At 36.4% G+C, this 19,738-nt stretch overlaps 1 protein-coding gene across 1 annotated transcript; it reads left to right on the top strand.

Moving 5' to 3' along the window:
• Window positions 1-6,751: 6,751 nt before the first annotated feature.
• On the top strand, window positions 6,752-19,238 carry pah (phenylalanine hydroxylase). Its single transcript, XM_053509050.1, has 13 exons — window positions 6,752-6,858; window positions 7,555-7,692; window positions 10,865-11,048; window positions 12,108-12,196; window positions 13,043-13,110; window positions 15,008-15,204; window positions 15,507-15,642; window positions 15,795-15,864; window positions 16,206-16,262; window positions 16,871-16,966; window positions 17,931-18,064; window positions 18,156-18,271; window positions 18,651-19,238. Exons 1-13 carry the CDS (start codon window positions 6,814-6,816, stop codon window positions 18,692-18,694), a joined length of 1,374 nt encoding a protein of 457 aa, XP_053365025.1. The 5' UTR covers window positions 6,752-6,813; the 3' UTR covers window positions 18,695-19,238.
• The last annotated feature ends 500 nt before the right edge of the window (window positions 19,239-19,738 follow it).

The following is a 19,738-nucleotide window of genomic DNA, read 5'->3' as shown; positions in this document are numbered from 1 at the left end:
GCAGACTCATAGCTTTATAAACAATGGAAGATCCAGTAACATAAAATCAAAGAGCATCTAAACATAGACTTTCCTGAGAGTTAAACTGCAGCTCACACCAAGGCACACTAGAGAAATTAAAGAATGATGTTACTAACATTTACAGTGGCACCTCGGTATATAAACATGCCAACCTAAGTACTTCATCTTAAGGACTGAAATATTGCAAGAAATTACCTCTTCAGCACACGAGCGACTAACATTCGGCATTAGCAGATAAGATCAAGTGCATCCGGGAGCAATTCAAAACTTGATTGAGTCACTGTGTTATGACACTGTGTGTGTGTCTCCATTGGACAAGCACTTCCTGAACCTGTGTCCTTTACTCTCGCCCCCTGCCTCCTGTATCTCCATTGGACAAGAACTTCCTATACCTGTGTGCCTTACTCATGCCTCCAGTGTGCACTTTGTGTAACTGTAATTAAACCCCATCCTGCCTGCTGCTCAGGAGACAACTGCTTGGCTTGTTATGGGGTTTTGCTTGCGTATATTTGACTTACTGCGTAACAACTTTTTGCTGCCCTTTTCGACCTTGACTTTTGTTATTGCCCCTTTGTAAATATCATCCTGTACATAGTGGTAAGTAGGGAGTCAACGCCCCCCCCTCCCTGGTTATGTTAGTCAGGGAATTAGGTAAGACTTGATGTATTTTGGTTCGTTTTTGCTGTTAAGTCAGGTAGAGTGGTTTCAATAGTTAGTGTGTTTTGTTTATTATTTTGGCATTGTCGGCTCCTGAAGATATTACTGCCTTTGTAAATACTTGTAGATGGAATTAAACTGCAATTTATCTCCCCCCGTTTATTTCCCTATTATTTTCGTTCCTTTTTCCCAATATTTTTTTTTTTTTTATTGTCTGTTGCTGCCTGACCCTAGACCAGGACGAAACAACTGGAAACCAAGCAAAGCGAGTTTACATATTTTTTTTGTTTTGTTCTTCTTTTTTGCATTTTGTGTAAGACTATTATTATTAGCACCATGGGTCCAAAGAAAGTTAGTAAGTATGGCAGCAAAAAGAAACGGGAGCCACTTTCTGTTTGTTTTTTAAAGCAGCTTGTTCAAAGAGAAATTGTGAATTATGGTAAAGTAGGGATTACTATCTATTTATTTCATACTTAACTTCATTTCTTTTCTAGATGTTTTGATTGTTTTTATATGCAAATGTGATTATAGTGTTAGAAATTGGTAATATTAGTAATATTTTTGGGTGGCTGAAACAAATTATCTGTATTTACATCACTGCCCATGGAAAAAAGCGTTTCGCAGTTAAAAATTTTCCCTTAAGAATTCTCCGGAACAGATTACATTTGTATGCCGAGCTACTGCTGTATATGGAAATTATACAGTAAATTGGAAAAAAAAAAAAAAAAAATGTCGTATTGATGCCTGTGAGGTCATTGTTAAAATTGCTTATGAAAGTATATCAGGCATAGATGGAGATTTTAATGATGAAACAATGTCGTACAATCCAGGCGACATTCTGCAAGCTACATTATAATATCCAAAATAGCAGATGCTACAGCAGAGTTAATAGCAAGTAAAGTGGAGTATGTTATTAAAGGTGGAAAAGGCAAGGTGAAAGCATTTCACGGTTAGAAGAACAACAGAAAAGTGTCTTAGCTGTTCAAAATTTTAAGCTGGAAAGACTTCAAGTTGACTTCATATAACTGCTGCACAGGCTAAACTGAATATCTTCAATCAAGAAGTGATGCAAGAGGCTGGTTGAATGCAACACTAGGGGGCAGCAGCAGACATCTCCACAGGAATCTGTTTCTCCAGCACCCATTCAGCAGTTTATTAGTTGTCAGGTGGCAGCATCACCTTCACAAACTGATGTGCCCTATCTTCCTCAAGCAGTTTCCGACAGCACAGCACTGAATAGGCTCCCAATTCTAGAGCCATCTGTATTCATTGGTTATCCAGTTCACCTAGGCTCCATTTGTATATCACTCATAGACAGAAAGAACATCTCTTTAGCAGACAAACTGCATTATATGCAAAAGATACGTGGGACGTCCAGCTAGAGAAATACATGATTACGTCTTTTATAGAAATAATGTTGAAGCCTATAAATATGCTTGGCACCGCCTGAACCACAGGTATGACCAGCCATTCATTATACAAAGAGCCGTCAGAGAAAAACTGGCAAGGTGGCCAAAGATCCAGTCAAAGGATGCTGAGGGATTTAAGACATTTGTGGACTTTCTACATGCATGTCAGGAAGTCATGCCTCATGTTTATGTTATGAAAAACAAGCAGAAATGTCCAGACTACTGTGGGCTTTGTCATACTGAATGTGTCAGAATTTGCCTGCAATCCCATTACCACCCTTTATGCTCTCCACTCATCAGGGTTCCTTACAGAGAAACACTGTCTTAAAGCAAGAAAACCTGAATCCAGTGTTGTTTATGCATAGGTACAGGTTATAAGTACAGTTGAAACCTGGTTTAAAGACACAATGCATACTCTGCCAAGACAGCAAGCATTGTCTGCACAGCTGTCCTGAGTTTAAAGCGAAGCCTCTGGATGAAAGACGGAAATACACAGACACCCATGATACATCTGTAAGGGTTATCTGTAGTGATAACTTCACTAAGGTCAAAACATCAGTCTCAAGTCAGAGCAGTACGGATCAAATTGCCTGTCAGTATGGAGACTAAAGAGCCACCCTCCAACACCTCCATGATTGTGCACTGGTTCTCCAGCTGCAGAAGTTATAACAGAGAGATACCAGTTGGCGAGTCTGAAGTCAAAAGGGTTCAGTCACTGAATGTACAAACCACAGAACAAATGAATCTCTTAGACAACTTGTCAAAATTTTTCTCATGGTATAAAATCACCCAAGCTGTCACGGGTCTTCTTTGTCATTCCAGAGTGACAGTTCAACAGGTCATAGCACTGTACAGGAGAAAGAGAATGCATTGTTCGTCATTGTAAGAGACTTACAGAGACATTTGGATGCCTTCTTGATCAAGACAGATTCCTTTGGGTGGGAATAAGACTGAAAAATGCATGTCTTCCTGCTTCACAGAAACATCCAATGATTATTCCAAAGGACAATCACATTTACCAAGATGATGTGACATCAGACATCAAAGAAAGAGTCTCAGCATTAATGAGATCAGATCGAATACATTTTTAATTCCAAGAATCAATAGGGCTGTTGCACACGTCGGTGTGTCATATGCGGGGAAACACTAGAGAATCACAGAAGGACAATGGATGGCACATCTGAAGTAATTTTATTGGAGCTAAAAATGACCTGAGAAAAGCTAGATGAAGGGAAATACTGATCTGAACAGTGTGTCTACAGAGAGCAGTGCTCTAAAATACACTCTTCGCTTTGTTTTGGTCAGGGAAACATTCAGCATGGCTTTAACCATGACAACATCCAGGGTAGACTTTGGATTTGTTTGCACAAAACGCACACTTTCTACATTAGTGTCAATATATTCTTTTTTTTACCCATATAACCCTGTATTTATAAATGATTATTAGAAATGTTGGTATTTCATCACACCTACCCCAGCCTGATGTTGCAAAGCACCGTAGTTATTGTGCAACAGCAAATATCTGCACTTTATTTAAAATATAGTCTGTACCATTGCTGCCGTCTATCTTTCATTTTCTTCAAATTATATTTTCAGATTTTCTTTTTTTTCCCTTGTACACAGGTTAATTCTGTGTTATATATTTTTATGTCATGGATATAATCAAAAATAGAATCACTGGCCCTTATTAGCTCAACTTGTTTCACTTGTTTTGGCCTGACCATAATCATTTTTATTGGATTGAGATTTCTAGCATTAAACAAAATGACAGATAGAAATAAGAGTTTCATGCAATTATTCCACATAAGTGGTAGGGATATAGCTATAGGGTTAGCATACCTCCTGTGTAGAGATCTTTCTGTTCATTGATCTTTTGCTTTTCCTCTTTCCATTGTTTATCCACTTGCCATTGATTGCACCTGCAGTCATTGCTGTGCAGACCAAGAGGATGGATTGGACACAACCAAGTCTCACAAGGGCAGGGGGATGTTGTTATTTGCTTGCCAATTAAATTGAATTAGGAAAGACAACCATGTTCTGTTTCTTTTTTTTTTTTTGTACTGTAATAATTTTAACTAATACAATGAGGTGAGAAAGAATAAAAGAAATAATGCTCAAACACAAAAACAGATGACTTAGAAGTGATTACTAAGGAGAGAAACTATTGTATACTAAATCCATGGATTTAGAAGGGGTGTGCAATTTTTTGACTGGTAGTTAATTTACTAATTAAAAAAGAAACTGATCTGTTCACTTCAGCACACTAAGAGAACTTTCTACCTTGATGGTGTCCAAGCACTAGTAAAATGCTGAAATAAGTGCATTAGGGTCGCAGGGGTTGATATAGAGAAATAAAGAGAGTTTTTAATCCAAGGACTGTATTCTGTTATTCTCCAAAATCAATTGTTCTGGTTTGAACACCCCTTATACGAAAAACATTGCATTAGGTCAATTCAGGGGAATCACATACACATTTAATAGCTATGTTTGGTCTATGGGTGGTTACGTTTAGTGTGATGTAGCTTGGTTAAAGTTTTACCAAAATAAAATTGGTTTATTTTGATTAATTTGATACTTTGATAATAAACATTTTAATTACATCCAAGAAACACGAGGCGAAGCTGCTCATAATGTGATGTTTTTGCATGAGAAATGCAATCTGAGTAAAATTATGTTCAACCAATAAATATTTTTCAATTTTTTTCTAGCATAAGGGTAAAAACATAGGAGGCACATAGTACTTGTATTTAACACACTGGCCAACCCCTTCAGGTGACTTGCCCTAATAGTGTCTTTAAGTGCAGGAAATAGGATGCAGATGCCTTATAGTCTCTCTCCTACATGCAAAGAATGAGGTGATGTGCCCTCAGACTAGATAATGTGACTTCCTGGGTTTCTCTGTAGTAAATAAAAACATGGCTTAATGATCTCCAGGTGTTTCTTCTCCCGTTTTTTTCCTCATTTTGTGTAGGATTTTAGACATCCTGTGTCCACTTCTGATTTAACATTCCACTTCACCCACACAGACTCTCTCTCTCTCTCTCACACACACACACACACACACACACACACACACCCAAACACCCAGATATAGATGAAAAGCATGCATTATGGCCAGGCTAACAATGCTCTCACTATATTTATTAAACACTAGTGTAAGTATGTGTCTTTTGAGGGTAAAACAGTTATATATAGTTAAAGGTTAAAGCTACTGTATACTCTGACCAGTACTTCTTAAGGTGTACACTCTTTGTAACTTATTAATACAAAGTTTTGGCTTAAAACAACTCTAGCGTGTTAAAATGAACTTATACCATGCCAGCACTGTTATTTCAAGGTTGAAAATATGAACTAATCTCACTAAAAATATTCAGTTTAGCTTTTCCAATTAATATCTATTGGTGCAGGGGTAGCACAGTTGAGGCATTGGACTACGATTCGGAAGATCCCAGGTTCAAACCCCACAACCACCAAGTTGCCACTGTTGGGCCCTTGAGCAAGGCCCTTAACCCCTTAACTACTCAGATGTGTAATAAGATAAAAAAAAAAATGTAAGTCGCTCTGGATAAGAGCGTCTGCTAAATGTAAATGTAAATGTGCAGGTTTTTCTAATTAAATCTGGAACATACCTGTTCATAACATCGCTTTACCGCCAAAGTTTCATTAAATTCTGTTAGATAGATGTATGATAGATAGATGTATGATAGATAGATAGATAGATAGATAGATAGATAGATAGATAGATAGATAGATAGATAGATAGATACTTTATTGATCCTGAAGGAAATTCCAGAACTCACTCTTTGAGTGAGTTGAGACAGTTTTGCACGATGGCATCCAAATGTCCTTTGAACAGTTGATATTGAGATGTGTATCTGCTACTTCTGCTCCGTAAATCCGTCATAACGCCTCTAATCGGAGGTGCTGGTTGTTAATTGGTAATTTCTGAGGCTGGTGACTCTAAATGAACGTCTCCTCTACAGCAGAGCTCAGTTGTGGTCCTGCTTCCTTTCCTGAGAAGGTCTTCATGAGGGACAGTTTCATCATGGTGCTTGATGGGTTTTGAAAAAGAACTGTTGCAGAACAGCTGATCTTTCTGTTCTAGAATCTTACTGAATAATAATAATAGAAGAAGAAGAAGAAGAAGAATATTATAATATAATGTCATAATTTTTAAATATCCAGAATTGTTATGGAATGTAGAAAATAAATCAATAAACAAAAACCATAGAAATTTAAAGTGTTTCCACACTTTTCACTGATACTGAATATCAATAAAGCCCACAAACATTATGGTTAAGTAAAAGTGCTGTTGAAGAAAAACTCATACTCATAGTTGTGTTTTATGCTGTTTGTCTCCACCTAGTGGTGAATGCATCTAATGACAATTTAAGGAACACCGAGACCCCTCACCTGCTCGCAGGAACTGACCAGGACACACAACTAAAGAAATCTAACAGACCCATGAACTAAGTGATTCTCGCTGTAATAATCCCAGTAGGTCAGCACTGAGAGACACACACTAACTCTTAGTTTCACATGAAATCACTCACTCCTAGTTAACCACTAACTTAACGTGCGTCACGTGAAACAAAGCTGATGGCCCAGGGTTGGGGGCGTGGTGTCACGTGACTCGCTTCATAAATGCTTAAAGTTGGGCAAAGTTGCAGAAAGTTGCTGAGCAAAATCCCCTAAAGTGCAGAGCAAGCGCAGACTGAGACATAAGATGGACGCACAGTTGATTAAGATCAATGGAGAAAATGAAAAACAGGTGATTATTATTATTATTATTATTATTATTATTATTATTGTGGTTGCTGTTAACTTTTTTTTATATATATAATAAAAAGGAACTTAAACCTGGACTTACAACCGAGTATAGGATTATATATAATTTTTATATAGTTTTTTATTTATTATTTTTTCATATTTTACAATGTACATCTATTAGATAGATAGATAGATAGATAGATAGATAGATAGATAGATAGATAGATAGAGGGAGGGAGGGATAGATAGATAGATCTAACATCTAATAATAATAAGCTTGATTTAATTGTTTACTGCTGATTAATTAAATATTTCTGGTATATCTATCTATCTATCTATCTATCTATCTATCTATCTATCTAGTCAGACACAGGTCAGATGTAAAACATTTTTCAATCTCACTTCAATGTAAGTCTGTACTGTAACTGCGAGGAATCTGAAACTGGTGAAAGTCATGAGTTCCTAAACTCCCTCACACAATCCTCCCCCCACAGACACACAGACACATGTGATCAAACACTAATGAGACTGTGATAACCAACTGCTTTAGGTGAAGTGTGTTACCTGACCTCACTCTACAGCTTGTAGGATCTGTTTGAGGGTTTAATGTGGTCTGGTGTGTGAAAAGGTTTTACACGTATATCTGAAACTGGGGAACACACTTAAACCAGTACTGTGTGACTGTGTTTTCTCGTAGCCTGTTGTCGGAAAAGACACCATTCGGAAGGGCTCCATATACCTGGAGGAGCAGATTAACAAGTCGGGCGTGGTGTCCTATATTTTCTCCTTGAAAGATGGGGTGGGAGAGCTGGTCCGAACCCTCAGGCTGTTCGAGGTGAGTGTCTGATGCACAAAACAAAGAAATACACCGCTTATTACATCCAGATGTGGTTCAATACACTGGAAAAGTGAGATATTATGGGACTTTGGGTGGGTTTGTGGCGAAAGGCTCATGTTGTGGGTTTATTGTGGAAAATTACAGAGAGTTTATACATCGCAGCATGTGTAATCTCTAGAGTTCTCTTTATACCCCGCAGGTTCTGAGTGTCAGGAGTGTTTCATTAGGATGTCTGTGAACCAGAGTTGATGAGGTGTAGTTCTCTCCAAAGTCAGCTTCATTTGTGGATTATCCTCGTTAGAAACAGGTGCCGATGACGGGTTAGGAATGACGAGTACAAGTTCTGTAATGCTAAACACAACACAAGTAAACACAACAAAAGTAAACAAAGGTAGCTACAGCTTAACACTGCTGTTTTAAAACATTAATTCAATTAATTCTCATAATTTAAAGGGCTGTGATGAGGTTAAGATGTTATAAAAAAGGATCTTAAAAAAGTGGGCTAAAATTTCTACTGTAAGTCAATTCCAAACATAAGCCGAATCTACGCTACCTAACCTAGACCTTATCCTAACCTCAGATTTGTTGGCTTATTCTTTGGACAACACGCCACTTGTATCAAAGTACAAATCTTGCTTTGAGATCACTTAGCAACAAATGTAGTTAAATATCACAATACATGTTTTTAAGATTTTGAGCCTGAACTTTGCATCTGGAACAACATATGTGCTTTCTTGATATACTGCAGACATTTCTTGATATGCTGAGTCTAGGAGAGGTAGCAGTTACTAATACTTCGGGGGAAAAAGAAAAATCATCAGAAATCTCTAGTGAAGAGGCAGTGAACATTATAACAAGCTATTGTCTTAACCTATGAAATCTCACAGGACGTGATCCACCTCCTACTCCACCCCCCAAAACTCTGTTATGACCGTCCAATGGCACTGCGCCCTCTCCGCTATCCACCCACAAACATGCCCCGTCCCCACCACCTCCCTAAAACGACCTCCTACCCCTTGCACAATACCGTCTGACTGCTTTTCCCATAAAAAAATTTAATAAAGTTTAAGCCCAAAAGGGTTAACGTTATATCAGCTTAATATATCCACTCAGACACTAAACCCTAAAGATGCTGGATATAAAAAGTCATTACATTGTTTAAGGACGAGAAAGATAAAGAGTTATTGTGCCATCTTTTCTGTTTAAAAAAAATCAACAATTCATAACTCTTAAATCGAGCTCCATTAATCTTATGTAGCTCTGAGCACTTCATCACATCATGTTGTAATTCTCTAAAAAGCTTGTTTATTGCTGTCAGTTTTCCTGATAACCATATTAACTCCAGAAATTTAATCAAAAACAAAATACCACACTTTTACACAGAACAATAGCACACACTTTAAAATCATCCAGATGAATATAATTTTTTTTTTTATTCAGGGGTAAAAATCACTTCCTTTTACATATTCTCAATTAAATTTTCCCCTTATAATTACCTATTACAGAGCAATTTCTCAAAATGTTAATTATTGTTGTATTTAAAAGTTAACTGATATACATTTTAACAGAATGCTTGTACCTTGGGATCCTGATGCTAGGATTATGCACCATAATCATCCGAACCAACATTTTCATTTTAAAACAGAATCATACAATATGGATCATAAACATCTGAGCCGTATTGTGGTGTGGCTATTCTGCTGTTATGTTGCTGTCGTGTGAAGGAATGCAAAATCCATATGGATCCAATTGTTTCCAGATGAGCAAAGAACTAATTAGATGCCGTGTTGTGTTCTGCTCCACCTCCTGTACAGACCTATCAGGCAGCAGTGCTGCTGTCCCGTCTCTAGATAATACAATGTAAATGAACAACACACGTCCGCGGTAGAAACAGTTTCATGTGTCTGCTACAGTATATGAACACAGGATCCAGAATATCCTTTATTGTGCTTCTGCATGGCTAGACAAACAAACAATACGATTCGGATTATTCCTCTTCCAGGATTTAAAAAAGTTCCTGGAATCCTGATCAACTCATGAAGGTGGTCTGGTGTTTAAAGCAAAGCATGGTGTGAGTTATAGATTACAGTACACGGCACTTGTTCCCGCCGGTTGGGCCATGATGGTACTGCATTTGAGCTGCAAGTGTAAATTTTTGTTATTAAAAATTTATGAATTCAGCAGAATCATCAGCATTTTTTATTGTCCAGCATCAAACAGTCAGAATCTAATTTTCACAAATTACTGTTTCACTTAAGGTTTTTACATTTGTTCTTTTATGTGGTTGTGGATGGGTTATTACAGTAACATATTCTACAATATCAATTATAACAACAATAATTGCTGTATGCCCATTAACATATAATTGTTCTGTTTATAAAATATATAGATGTAGATAAAAAACATTCTGAGTAGGTCTAGGCAACCCACAGCCCTCTTAATTTTGGGAACAGGTGAACTAGGGAAACATACACAACAGCACAGCACCACCTAGTGTCCAATTTAAAACAGAACACCCAACATATTGTAAGATTAACAATTTAACAGTCCACTTTATTATCAGTGTTAGATTACACACCAAGATTCATATGATAATAAAATTATACAGCACAAATAACCTGATAACCAATATTGAAATGCAAAATATAAATAACCCACAATACTGTAGAAAATACTGTAGATGAGCCTGTTAACCATCTCACTTCATAGAACTGTGGTCAACCTCAGAGTCTGTCTCTGAGAAAATAGCTACTGACAGGAGTGAGTAACTGATGATGATGATGATGATGATGATGATGATGATGATGATAGACAGATAATATTTATGGGCCAAATTTTCAATAGGTGGCAGTGTGGTCCCAAATAATTATTTCAGCTGAGCTCATCAGATCTAAAGTAAACCTAACAACCAAAACCACAGAACTTTATTTCTGTACATTTTACAGCAAATATGTACTTTTACTTCACTACATTTCACCATGGCATTACATTGCATAACCACAGAAGTTTATAATATTTGTGACAGGCAAAGAGAGAGAGAGAGAGAGAGAGAGAGGTAACTCTAAGGCTTAGTATTTTAAATATTTAAGTAAATTTAAAAGTTACACTTTTATTCAAGTAGAAATGAATATGGGGAAATTTCTTTACCTAATTGTAATGTAATCAACAGGAAAAGGGAGTCAACCTGAGGCACATCGAGTCACGTCCGTCACACATGAACAAGGACGAGTATGAGTTCTTCATCAGTGTCGACATGGGATACGCCGAGGCCCTGGACGAGGTCATAGACAGCCTGCGCACCCATATCATCGGTCATGTGCACGAGCTGTCACGCAACAAGCAGAAAGACAAATGTACGGGAGAGTGAGATCATCTTTTACCAACATCTTAGCATATTAGCTTATGTAGCAATGAAATATCGGGGGGTTAAACTTAGGCACATTGCATGCATAAATATAAACATATTTCTGTACACCTTTACACCAAGGTCAATCTGTATACACTGACAAACAAAAGGTCAACAGACTCATGCCATAAAATAACATTGGCTTATAAACTTGATGTAACTGCTATGGCTAGCAACTTAGATAGCTGTTTCAAATTTTTTTTTTTTTTTTATTTTAGTGTCTGTAGCATCTTTAGTCTCTTTGTATCAGACACTGTTCTTATAAATTATATTTAAAAAGACAGAATTGCAAAAACAATTTTCACTAGGAGTTGAATGTTAGCGTAGGTAAATAAGCTAAAGAAATGAGTGAGTGAGTGAAAAATAGTAAGTAAGAAAGTGCATGAAGGGAAGTAGGAAAGAAAAAAAGAAAGAAAAAAGTAACTAAAATAGAAAAATGAAAAACAGAGTAAAAAAGAAAGACAAAGAAATGAAGAAATAAAAAAGAGAGTGAGTGCAAAAATAGTAAGAAAGAAATTTAGTGAAAGAAGGAACAAAAGAGAAAGTAAAAATAGATTATCATCAGATTGCTAAAGTGTAAGAGGAATAAAAGAATTCGTAAATGAAACAGTGACTGGACTCTCATCACACCCCTCCATCACTGATTATTTTTCTCTATCAGCATGACCCCAGCTTATCTCCACACATGACTGCTCCAGCTCTGTGCTAGTGCAGCTGCTTCTAACTGAAACCCCAGCCAGGCGGCACAGACAGTATAAATCCACCTGAGCTGAACACCAGTCGTTATGGGTCAGTGTTGAAGTTAGAGTGGCCACTTCTGAGCTCAGAAACCCAGAAACAGCACAAACAGCTAATGTGACACAAAACACAACAACACACAGTAACTGTGCTTTACACTTAAACACTTCTGAGCATTAAACCTGCAGCAGGACTGGCTGTGTCTCACTCTCTGTGCTACAGGACACAAGAACCAGAGCTAATCAGTGTCCTCTCGTGCTCTCCGCAGTGCCCTGGTTCCCCACCAACCTCCAGGACCTCGACCGATTCGCCAACCAGATCCTGAGCTACGGGTCCGAGCTGGAGGCTGATCACCCTGTAAGGATCTATGTGTGTGTGTGTGTGTGTGTGTGTGTGTGCCTGCGTTAAAATATATTTGAGAAGAAAATCCCTAAAAGAAGAAAAAGAAAGACAAACAAAGAAAGAAAGGAGCTAAAGAACAAAAAAATGTGAGATAGAGAGAATGAGTGAAAGAAAGAAAGAAAGAAAGAAGTGAGTGAAGCAAAGAAGGAAAGAAAAAACAACAAAGAAAGAAGTAAAGAAAAAAGTAGGATCAGAGAAAGTAAAAATCAACCAAAGAAGTGAGGTTTTTTTATTGATGATTAATGCATTAAGACCTAAAGTGAAACCTGTATTACGTTTTCCTTTATTCTATTCTATTCTATTCTATTCTATTCTATTCTATTCTATTCTATAGACTTATATAAATAGAAGGGTGAAACTGCTTGTGTTCTGTCTTTAGTTATTATTCTTTGTTTTGAACCATGTGTGTGCGTGTGTATGTGTTTGTGCATGCGTGTGTTTGATATGTGTGTAGTTCACATGTGTCTCACTAAAGGAGCCCAGCAGTGATGAAGCTCCGTCCTTCGTTCTTTATTCTAATGGAAACAGCATCAAATTGATGTCATCACTTTAATTGAGGCCCTTTAATTATAAATAATTGCACCCTTTCCAGTCGCCATTAAACCCAAATGCATTCATCATGAGCTGCAAACACTCTACAAAGGCTTCATTTGAATACGTCTTTCACTCACCGCTCCCCAGCCGAGCCAAGCACTAATGATGATGATGTTGATGATGATGATGACGACGACATATAAATATAAATATCATATGTACGTAGTCATCTAGGCCTTTGACATTGTTGTTTTGGGTCTTTTTCAGGGATTTAAGGACGAGGTCTACAGAGCCAGACGTAAAGAGTTCGCTGACATCGCCTACAACTACAGACAGTAATTATTCATAAAGCAAAAAAACTTCTCTCTGAAACCTTTTCTCTTCCTCTTGTTCTCTCGCCCTCCCACACGGGCGCAGGGCCACGGAGACCCGCCCCAGTTCCAGCTCTTTCCCTGAGTGTGTTTTTGTGTGCCTTTTAAGGAAAATTGCCCCTGAGCAACAAAAGGGGGGAAATTACAGGGTGCCGGTGCGCATGCTGCTTTGTCCTCATAATAGAGCTGCATTATTCACATGAGCACTACAAAGGCCAGGAGTGCTCAATGAGAAAAAACGCCCACTGTGGAAACATGCATTTACATAGCACGCACATACACGCACATACACACCACGCTGCCCATGAGCCCACTAATTCCTCTTTAAACCAAGGAAATGTCACATCATTTTAGTTTTTTCCTCAGCGTCTATCTTAATAGAGCAGTTCTGCCTGAAACGCTGTTCTACAATTCTACAAAGAACCTTTAACTGCTCCATCAGTGGAACCATAAACATCTCTTATATGGTTTTGTTTTTATTATTTATTAGATAAATATTTCCTTCTGGGAAATTCCCAATAAATCAACATTCTGTTGTTAGGTTCTGGTTTGGAACCTTGACCAGTTCCACCAGAGAGACAAAACTAACCAAAACCCTGTTGTAAGTTTTTAATGGTTCCATTTAACATCGAGCCTTTCTCTGTTTGGGAAATCTTCTCATTTAGGGGTATATAAAGAACCTTAAAGAGTTCCTGTAGGGATCTATAGTTTTTTCTAAAGTTTGAACACAACTTCCAATAAAATGTTTTTTGCTTAGTGATTTTATTTTCTGCATTCTAGAGCAAGACTAGGGATTTTCAAAAATATGAGATAACACATATAGCATTAGGTAATTAAGTAACAACAACAGTCAATTTTTATTTTTAGACATGAAGGTCAGCTGTTCTGAAATAGTTCTTGCTAGAACAGTATTGTGTCAAATGCCTTTGCAAAACTCATCAAGCTCCACGATGAAACTGTCTCTCATGAAGACCTTCCCAGGAAAGCAGGACCAAACTGAGCTCTGCTGCAGAGGAGAAGTTTATTTAGAGTCACCAGCCTCAGAAATCACCAATTAATAAACAGCACCTCAGATTAGAGCCGTTATAAAGGATTTACAGAGCAGAAGTAGCAGATTCATCTCAATATTAACTTGTGTATTACAGTATGGATAATTTTATGGATTGTTTTACAAAGGTTTGGATACAAATGTAGAAAGAAATAAAAATCAGGAAAGACCATGGAGTTAGAATTTGAATCCAAACCTTTGCCTAGTAGTGTACCCTGTTGTTGGGTTCAACATAGAGCCTCTGTTCTAAGGTTTATAGTATATATTGTTGTACATCACTTCACAAAAACATCTCTTCCAATTGGAACTCTACATGGAACTTTGACTGAGAGGCAAAACTCTATGGCTTTACAAAGATGTTTATCAGTTTACCACAAAGAGTTCTAGATTACATTTTTTATTAGAATTTCAGAAGAGCATTTGTGTAGCATCCTCCTATCTGATAGCAAAATCTTCTGTTTTTGGTTGTGTAAAGGTTATACATTTTTATGTTAAAGTGTGGCATCTAAAAGTTTCCCCCTTAAGCCTTGTTGTAGGGTTCTTTAAAAGGAGCCAATAAGGTGTACATTATTTGTAAAAAAAAAAAAAAAAAAAAAAGCATGTGGGCATCCTTTAAATGTTTTCATTCTATATCCTTAATTCATTTAAAGTAATTAGATAGAGAATTATGGAAAATTAATTTCATGTGTATTAAATGTGTGAACCGCAAAGAAAACATGGTATTATTTACAGTTCCTTGGTTTTGGCAGGTAAATTTATTGTTCATGTGTTCTGACCTTTATTTTTCCTTTTTTCCTCCTTTTCTATCCACAGTGGTCAGCAGATCCCACGTGTCGAGTACACAGAAGAGGAGAAGACAACATGGGGAACTGTGTTTAGGGAGCTCAAGACCCTGTACCCGACTCATGCATGCCACGAGCACAACCGCGTCTTCCCCCTGCTGGAAGAGTACTGCGGCTACCGCGAGGACAACATCCCGCAGCTTGAGGATGTCTCCAACTTCCTGCAGTGTAAGGCTCTGCACCAATAAACACACATTCAGGCCTCACTAGCAATGACATCAGACTTTCTCATAAAGAGTGAAATTGTTTATCAGACATGTCAACTGTTGCTATGAGACCAAAGTAATACTCACTTTAGGAGAAGCAACATGAATGCTATAAGGAATTAATCAACAACAGGAGGTTTGCAGCACCAGTTAGCTCCTGTTTCCACTTGCATTACAACAGCTATAGACAGTTTTCTTTCTCCAAGAAATAAGAAGTACAAAAGTATTGATACTACCACAATTCTGATGTTGTATTTTTTCTAGCATGCACCGGTTTCCGTCTGCGCCCAGTGGCAGGGCTGCTGTCCTCTCGAGACTTCCTCGCTGGTTTAGCCTTCCGAGTGTTTCATTCCACCCAGTACATCCGCCATGGATCCAAGCCTATGTACACACCTGAGCCGTGAGTAGAGCTCACACAAAACACACCTACACAAACACTTCCTTAACCACTAAGCAATCACAGCAACACATAAGCTAGCAATTACATAAATCGCCTAGCAAATTTATTCAACTTTATATAAAACAGTAACAATTTAATGTTCTTGATTTTAGAGACATCTGCCATGAGCTATTGGGACACGTTCCTCTGTTTGCGGACACAAGTTTTGCTCAGTTCTCACAGGTGTGTTTTTTTTCTTGATCATAAAGGCTATAATTTACAGAGAGAATGCATTATATCTGTACATTTGAGGGCTACCTTGTGGATAGCACTCCTCTGGAGTGATAAAACCAACAAGATCCTTAATGTGGTGTCAAAACCTTTACGCATACTGATAACCAGCTGACTGATTTAATGGCTGTATGTTTATCTTTCAACATGCATTTAATAGAAACATATCAATGTAAGAACAAATATTGCAACATATATCCCTTAGTCTTTCTTCTTTTTTATTCAGAAAACAAAGGTGGATGCCAACTTTTGCACTGAGATAAAAATCTCTTAATGGTTTTCTTTCTTGACAGGAAATTGGACTGGCATCTCTTGGAGCCCCTGATGAATACATTGAGAAGCTGGCTACAGTGTGTATTACCTAGCTATAGTTAGTTATCGCTGTGGAAATGTAATTTAATGTTACATAACGTAATGTAATGTAACATAATTTAATGTAATATGAAATAATGTATGGTGGAATAAAGTTATGTACTGTAACATGCCTAATGCAATATTAAAATCAACCTGCTGCAAACAGTGATAACTATACGCCAAGACTGATCTAAAAAGATTGTTCTAGATTGTAGCTTTCTACAGCAGTTATTAATTATACAATTTCTAACAAACAAAACTTTTATATTATATTTTTACTATTAAATGGACCTACAAACAATCTTTAAAGAGTTTTTAATTTTGTTTTAGGGTTCCTAAATAATAGGAAGCCTAATTAGCTAGCTTTTAGCTCTTGCTCAGGCTTAGCCTAACATTGGCAAAGCTAGCTACAGAAGTCAAGTAACAGTTGTTTAAGAGGTACAATAAGCTAAGCTAACTATTTATATGTGCAATGCAAGTGCAGTGTTGTCATCAGGTAGCTGATCAGCTTATCTAACATAGCTAACTCAGGTTCTGATAATTCATTGTTTTTTTTTTTGTTGTTTTTCTGAGATTGTAACTCTGGATTCATTTGTTTGTGTAGGTTTACTGGTTTACTGTAGAATTCGGGCTTTGCAAGCAAGGCAGTGACATGAAGGCCTATGGAGCAGGTCTACTCTCATCCTTTGGAGAACTACAGGTGAGAGATTTGTTACTGTTACTAATTAATGACCTTCTCCAAACATCATTGCAGTGTAATTTTACTATAAGTCTGTGATTTGTCTTAGTCATTTTTGAACACACCTGAGAAAATATTGATAATTCTGCCAAATTACACAAAAAACAGCTACATACGGCTATGATAAGTATAAATACACTGTAATTTTAATACTTTCTGTCCTTTCTTAGTCATTTTTAACTTATCTAAAAAAACACTAATATTTCTGACAAATTTCGATCCGCTTTGAAGCACTTTTTAGTACATCTGAGAAAAATGTTAATAATCCTAACACATTTCTACATTTACATTATCTGGTAAATAAACATTACAGCTAGGTACAGCTAAGTGTAATGATGCAGTTATTTGTATAATAGTGAGCTTTTTTATAGTGTGAATAGTGTTATTCATCAGCACATCTGAGAACAATTACGATATTTTGGATATTTTTATTTATTTTCATTATGTGTACAGTATAACAAATAGCAGCTATATACAACTATGCTAAGTGTAAATACACTGTAATTCTGTCTTTTCTTATAAACATGACTAAGAAAACATTCACATTTATTACACATCATTTATATAATAAACATGTATAACAAAGCTAGATGTAATTGCAGTCTAATTTTAATCTTACTCTGGCTTTTCTTGGAATCTTATAATCAATTCTGAGGTAAATGTGAATATAACCAACACATTTCTGTATTTTCATTGTTTGTATAATAACATAAGCACTACATACATCTAAGGTAAATGTAATATGTATGAAAACAATATGCCTAAAATGAGCACTGGTAGTTAGGTACAGTAGTTAGCACTTGCAGGATTTCTCATGGAGGTATTGCACTAAATAGAGTGGCAATTTTTCTTGGAAGCTAATACAAATAATACAGTAACTGTAATATAGTAAAACTAACTGAGGAAATATCTTTCTATTTTTCAGTACTGTTTGTCTGACAAACCAACACTCTTGCCCTTCGACCCAGAGAAGACTAGTGTGCAGAAATACCCCATCACTGAATTCCAGCCAGTCTATTTCACTGCTGAAAGTTTCGAGGATGCCAAGGAGAAAGTCAGGTATATGTGACTATGAAGGATTGCACCAACACTATTGCTGAGCACATGTATCATATCTTTTCATCTGATTGCTGTTTTTCACATATTACAGGAAGTTTGCAGCCACCATTCCAAAACCATTCTCTTTGCGCTATAATGCCTACACTCACAGCATCGAGATTCTTGATGACACAAAAAAACTGCGCAACTTGGCTGACAGCATCAATTGTATGTGTTTATAAGATTCTACATTGAACCTTTAAGAATTCTCCACTAGGAAAATTGTATTATTGACCTTTTAAAATTATTGACATTTTATTTAAAGGTTTCTACTTAAATCCTTTAGGTAAGAAACCTTATGTTCAGAGTTCCTCCATGGTGAACCATATATTCTATGCTCCTGCATTTTACTTTTTTTTTTTAAGTGTAGCTTTCTAAATTGTACCAGAACTCCTTTTGACAGGGAAACACACATTTTCTATTAGAGTATTATACTTTATTACACTTTTTTTTTTACTTTTTTAACTAAGGAAAATGTAGATGCTTATCATCATACATCCCTTAAATGAAAAAAGGAGGCTGACAAATGTTATCATTTCTGTTTCAGGTGAGGTTGGGATCCTGTGCAACGCTCTGCAGAAGATGGAGTAGAACAAGCACAGAAACATGGATAAGATACTGAAAATGAGGGTTTAATAGATGACAAAATGTCAAATTCTCCTGATGATGTTTAAACCCTACCCTGTGCTCACACGAAGAGAAGTTTAATATGAAGCATGCTTGTATCTTGTATTTTAGAACATTTTTATATCCTAATATTTAAGCTTTAGTTTGTAGGCTAGAATATCTGTATTAGTTGATGTAGATGATAACATCATGGTTATTCGGATGGACTATTAAATAATGTGCATGCATTTATCTTTGTAATAGTTTGGAAGATGTTTAAGCCACTTTTGCATCTTGTCTTATGTGTCTTAACATTTGTGTTGTTTTTTAATAGCCTTCATCAATATAGTCATTTGTAATGTAGCTAGGGGTCATTTTTGTTAACTACTATTATTATTAATTATTTAGTCTTGTAGTATTACTTAGTCTTAGTATTATTGACGAAACTGTTCTTTCTTTTACAAAAGAAAAAAAGGGGAACTATTAGTTACAATTCGGCTATATTACTTGGTCTAATAATTATATTATGATATATATATATATATATATATATATATATATATATATATATATATATATATATATATATATATATATATATATATAATTTCTTGGTCTAATAATAGTGCATAGTTTGTTTTAATGGTAGATTATTATTATTATTATTATTATTATTATTATTATTATTATTATTAAAACTGGCACAAAAAGCCAGAATTGTCCTTTAGTAGCTTTTATAGTCAATAAGTGCAGACAACTGATCCATTATCTCAAAATTAATTGACAACGTGATAATAACAGGCTGCTGTTATTGGTTAATAACAGTTTGATAAGAAGGCAGAGATATAACGAGCTAAATGTATAATTAGCTTCATATTACATATCACCCTCTCATGTACAGTAAATGTTTCTTGTTAGCTGATCATTTCCCCCTTTCATCTGCTTGAGCAACAACGCATGCCTGATGACCTTATTAGATAGAAATAAATAGAGCAAAATTGTAAGAAAATCAAATGCTTTTATTCTTCA

Source organism: Clarias gariepinus, chromosome 12, assembly GCF_024256425.1.
Source record: "Clarias gariepinus isolate MV-2021 ecotype Netherlands chromosome 12, CGAR_prim_01v2, whole genome shotgun sequence".
Classification (NCBI taxonomy): domain Eukaryota; kingdom Metazoa; phylum Chordata; class Actinopteri; order Siluriformes; family Clariidae; genus Clarias; species Clarias gariepinus.
The sequence above is the reverse complement of the archived record's forward strand: the minus strand, read 5'-3'. Positions and strand labels throughout refer to the sequence as shown.

What these genes read in the sequence shown, in the direction of transcription:
- pah (XM_053509050.1), top strand. Translation starts at nt 6,814, where the DNA reads ATGGACGCACAGTTGATTAAGATCAATGGAGAAAATGAAAAACAG. An exon ending in AGCTGGAGGCTGATCACCCT is followed by an intron (nt 12,197 to 13,042) that starts GTAAGGATCTAT and finishes GGTCTTTTTCAG; the next exon opens with GGATTTAAGGACGAGGTCTA. An exon ending in CTTGGCTGACAGCATCAATT is followed by an intron (nt 18,272 to 18,650) that starts GTATGTGTTTAT and finishes TTTCTGTTTCAG; the next exon opens with GTGAGGTTGGGATCCTGTGC.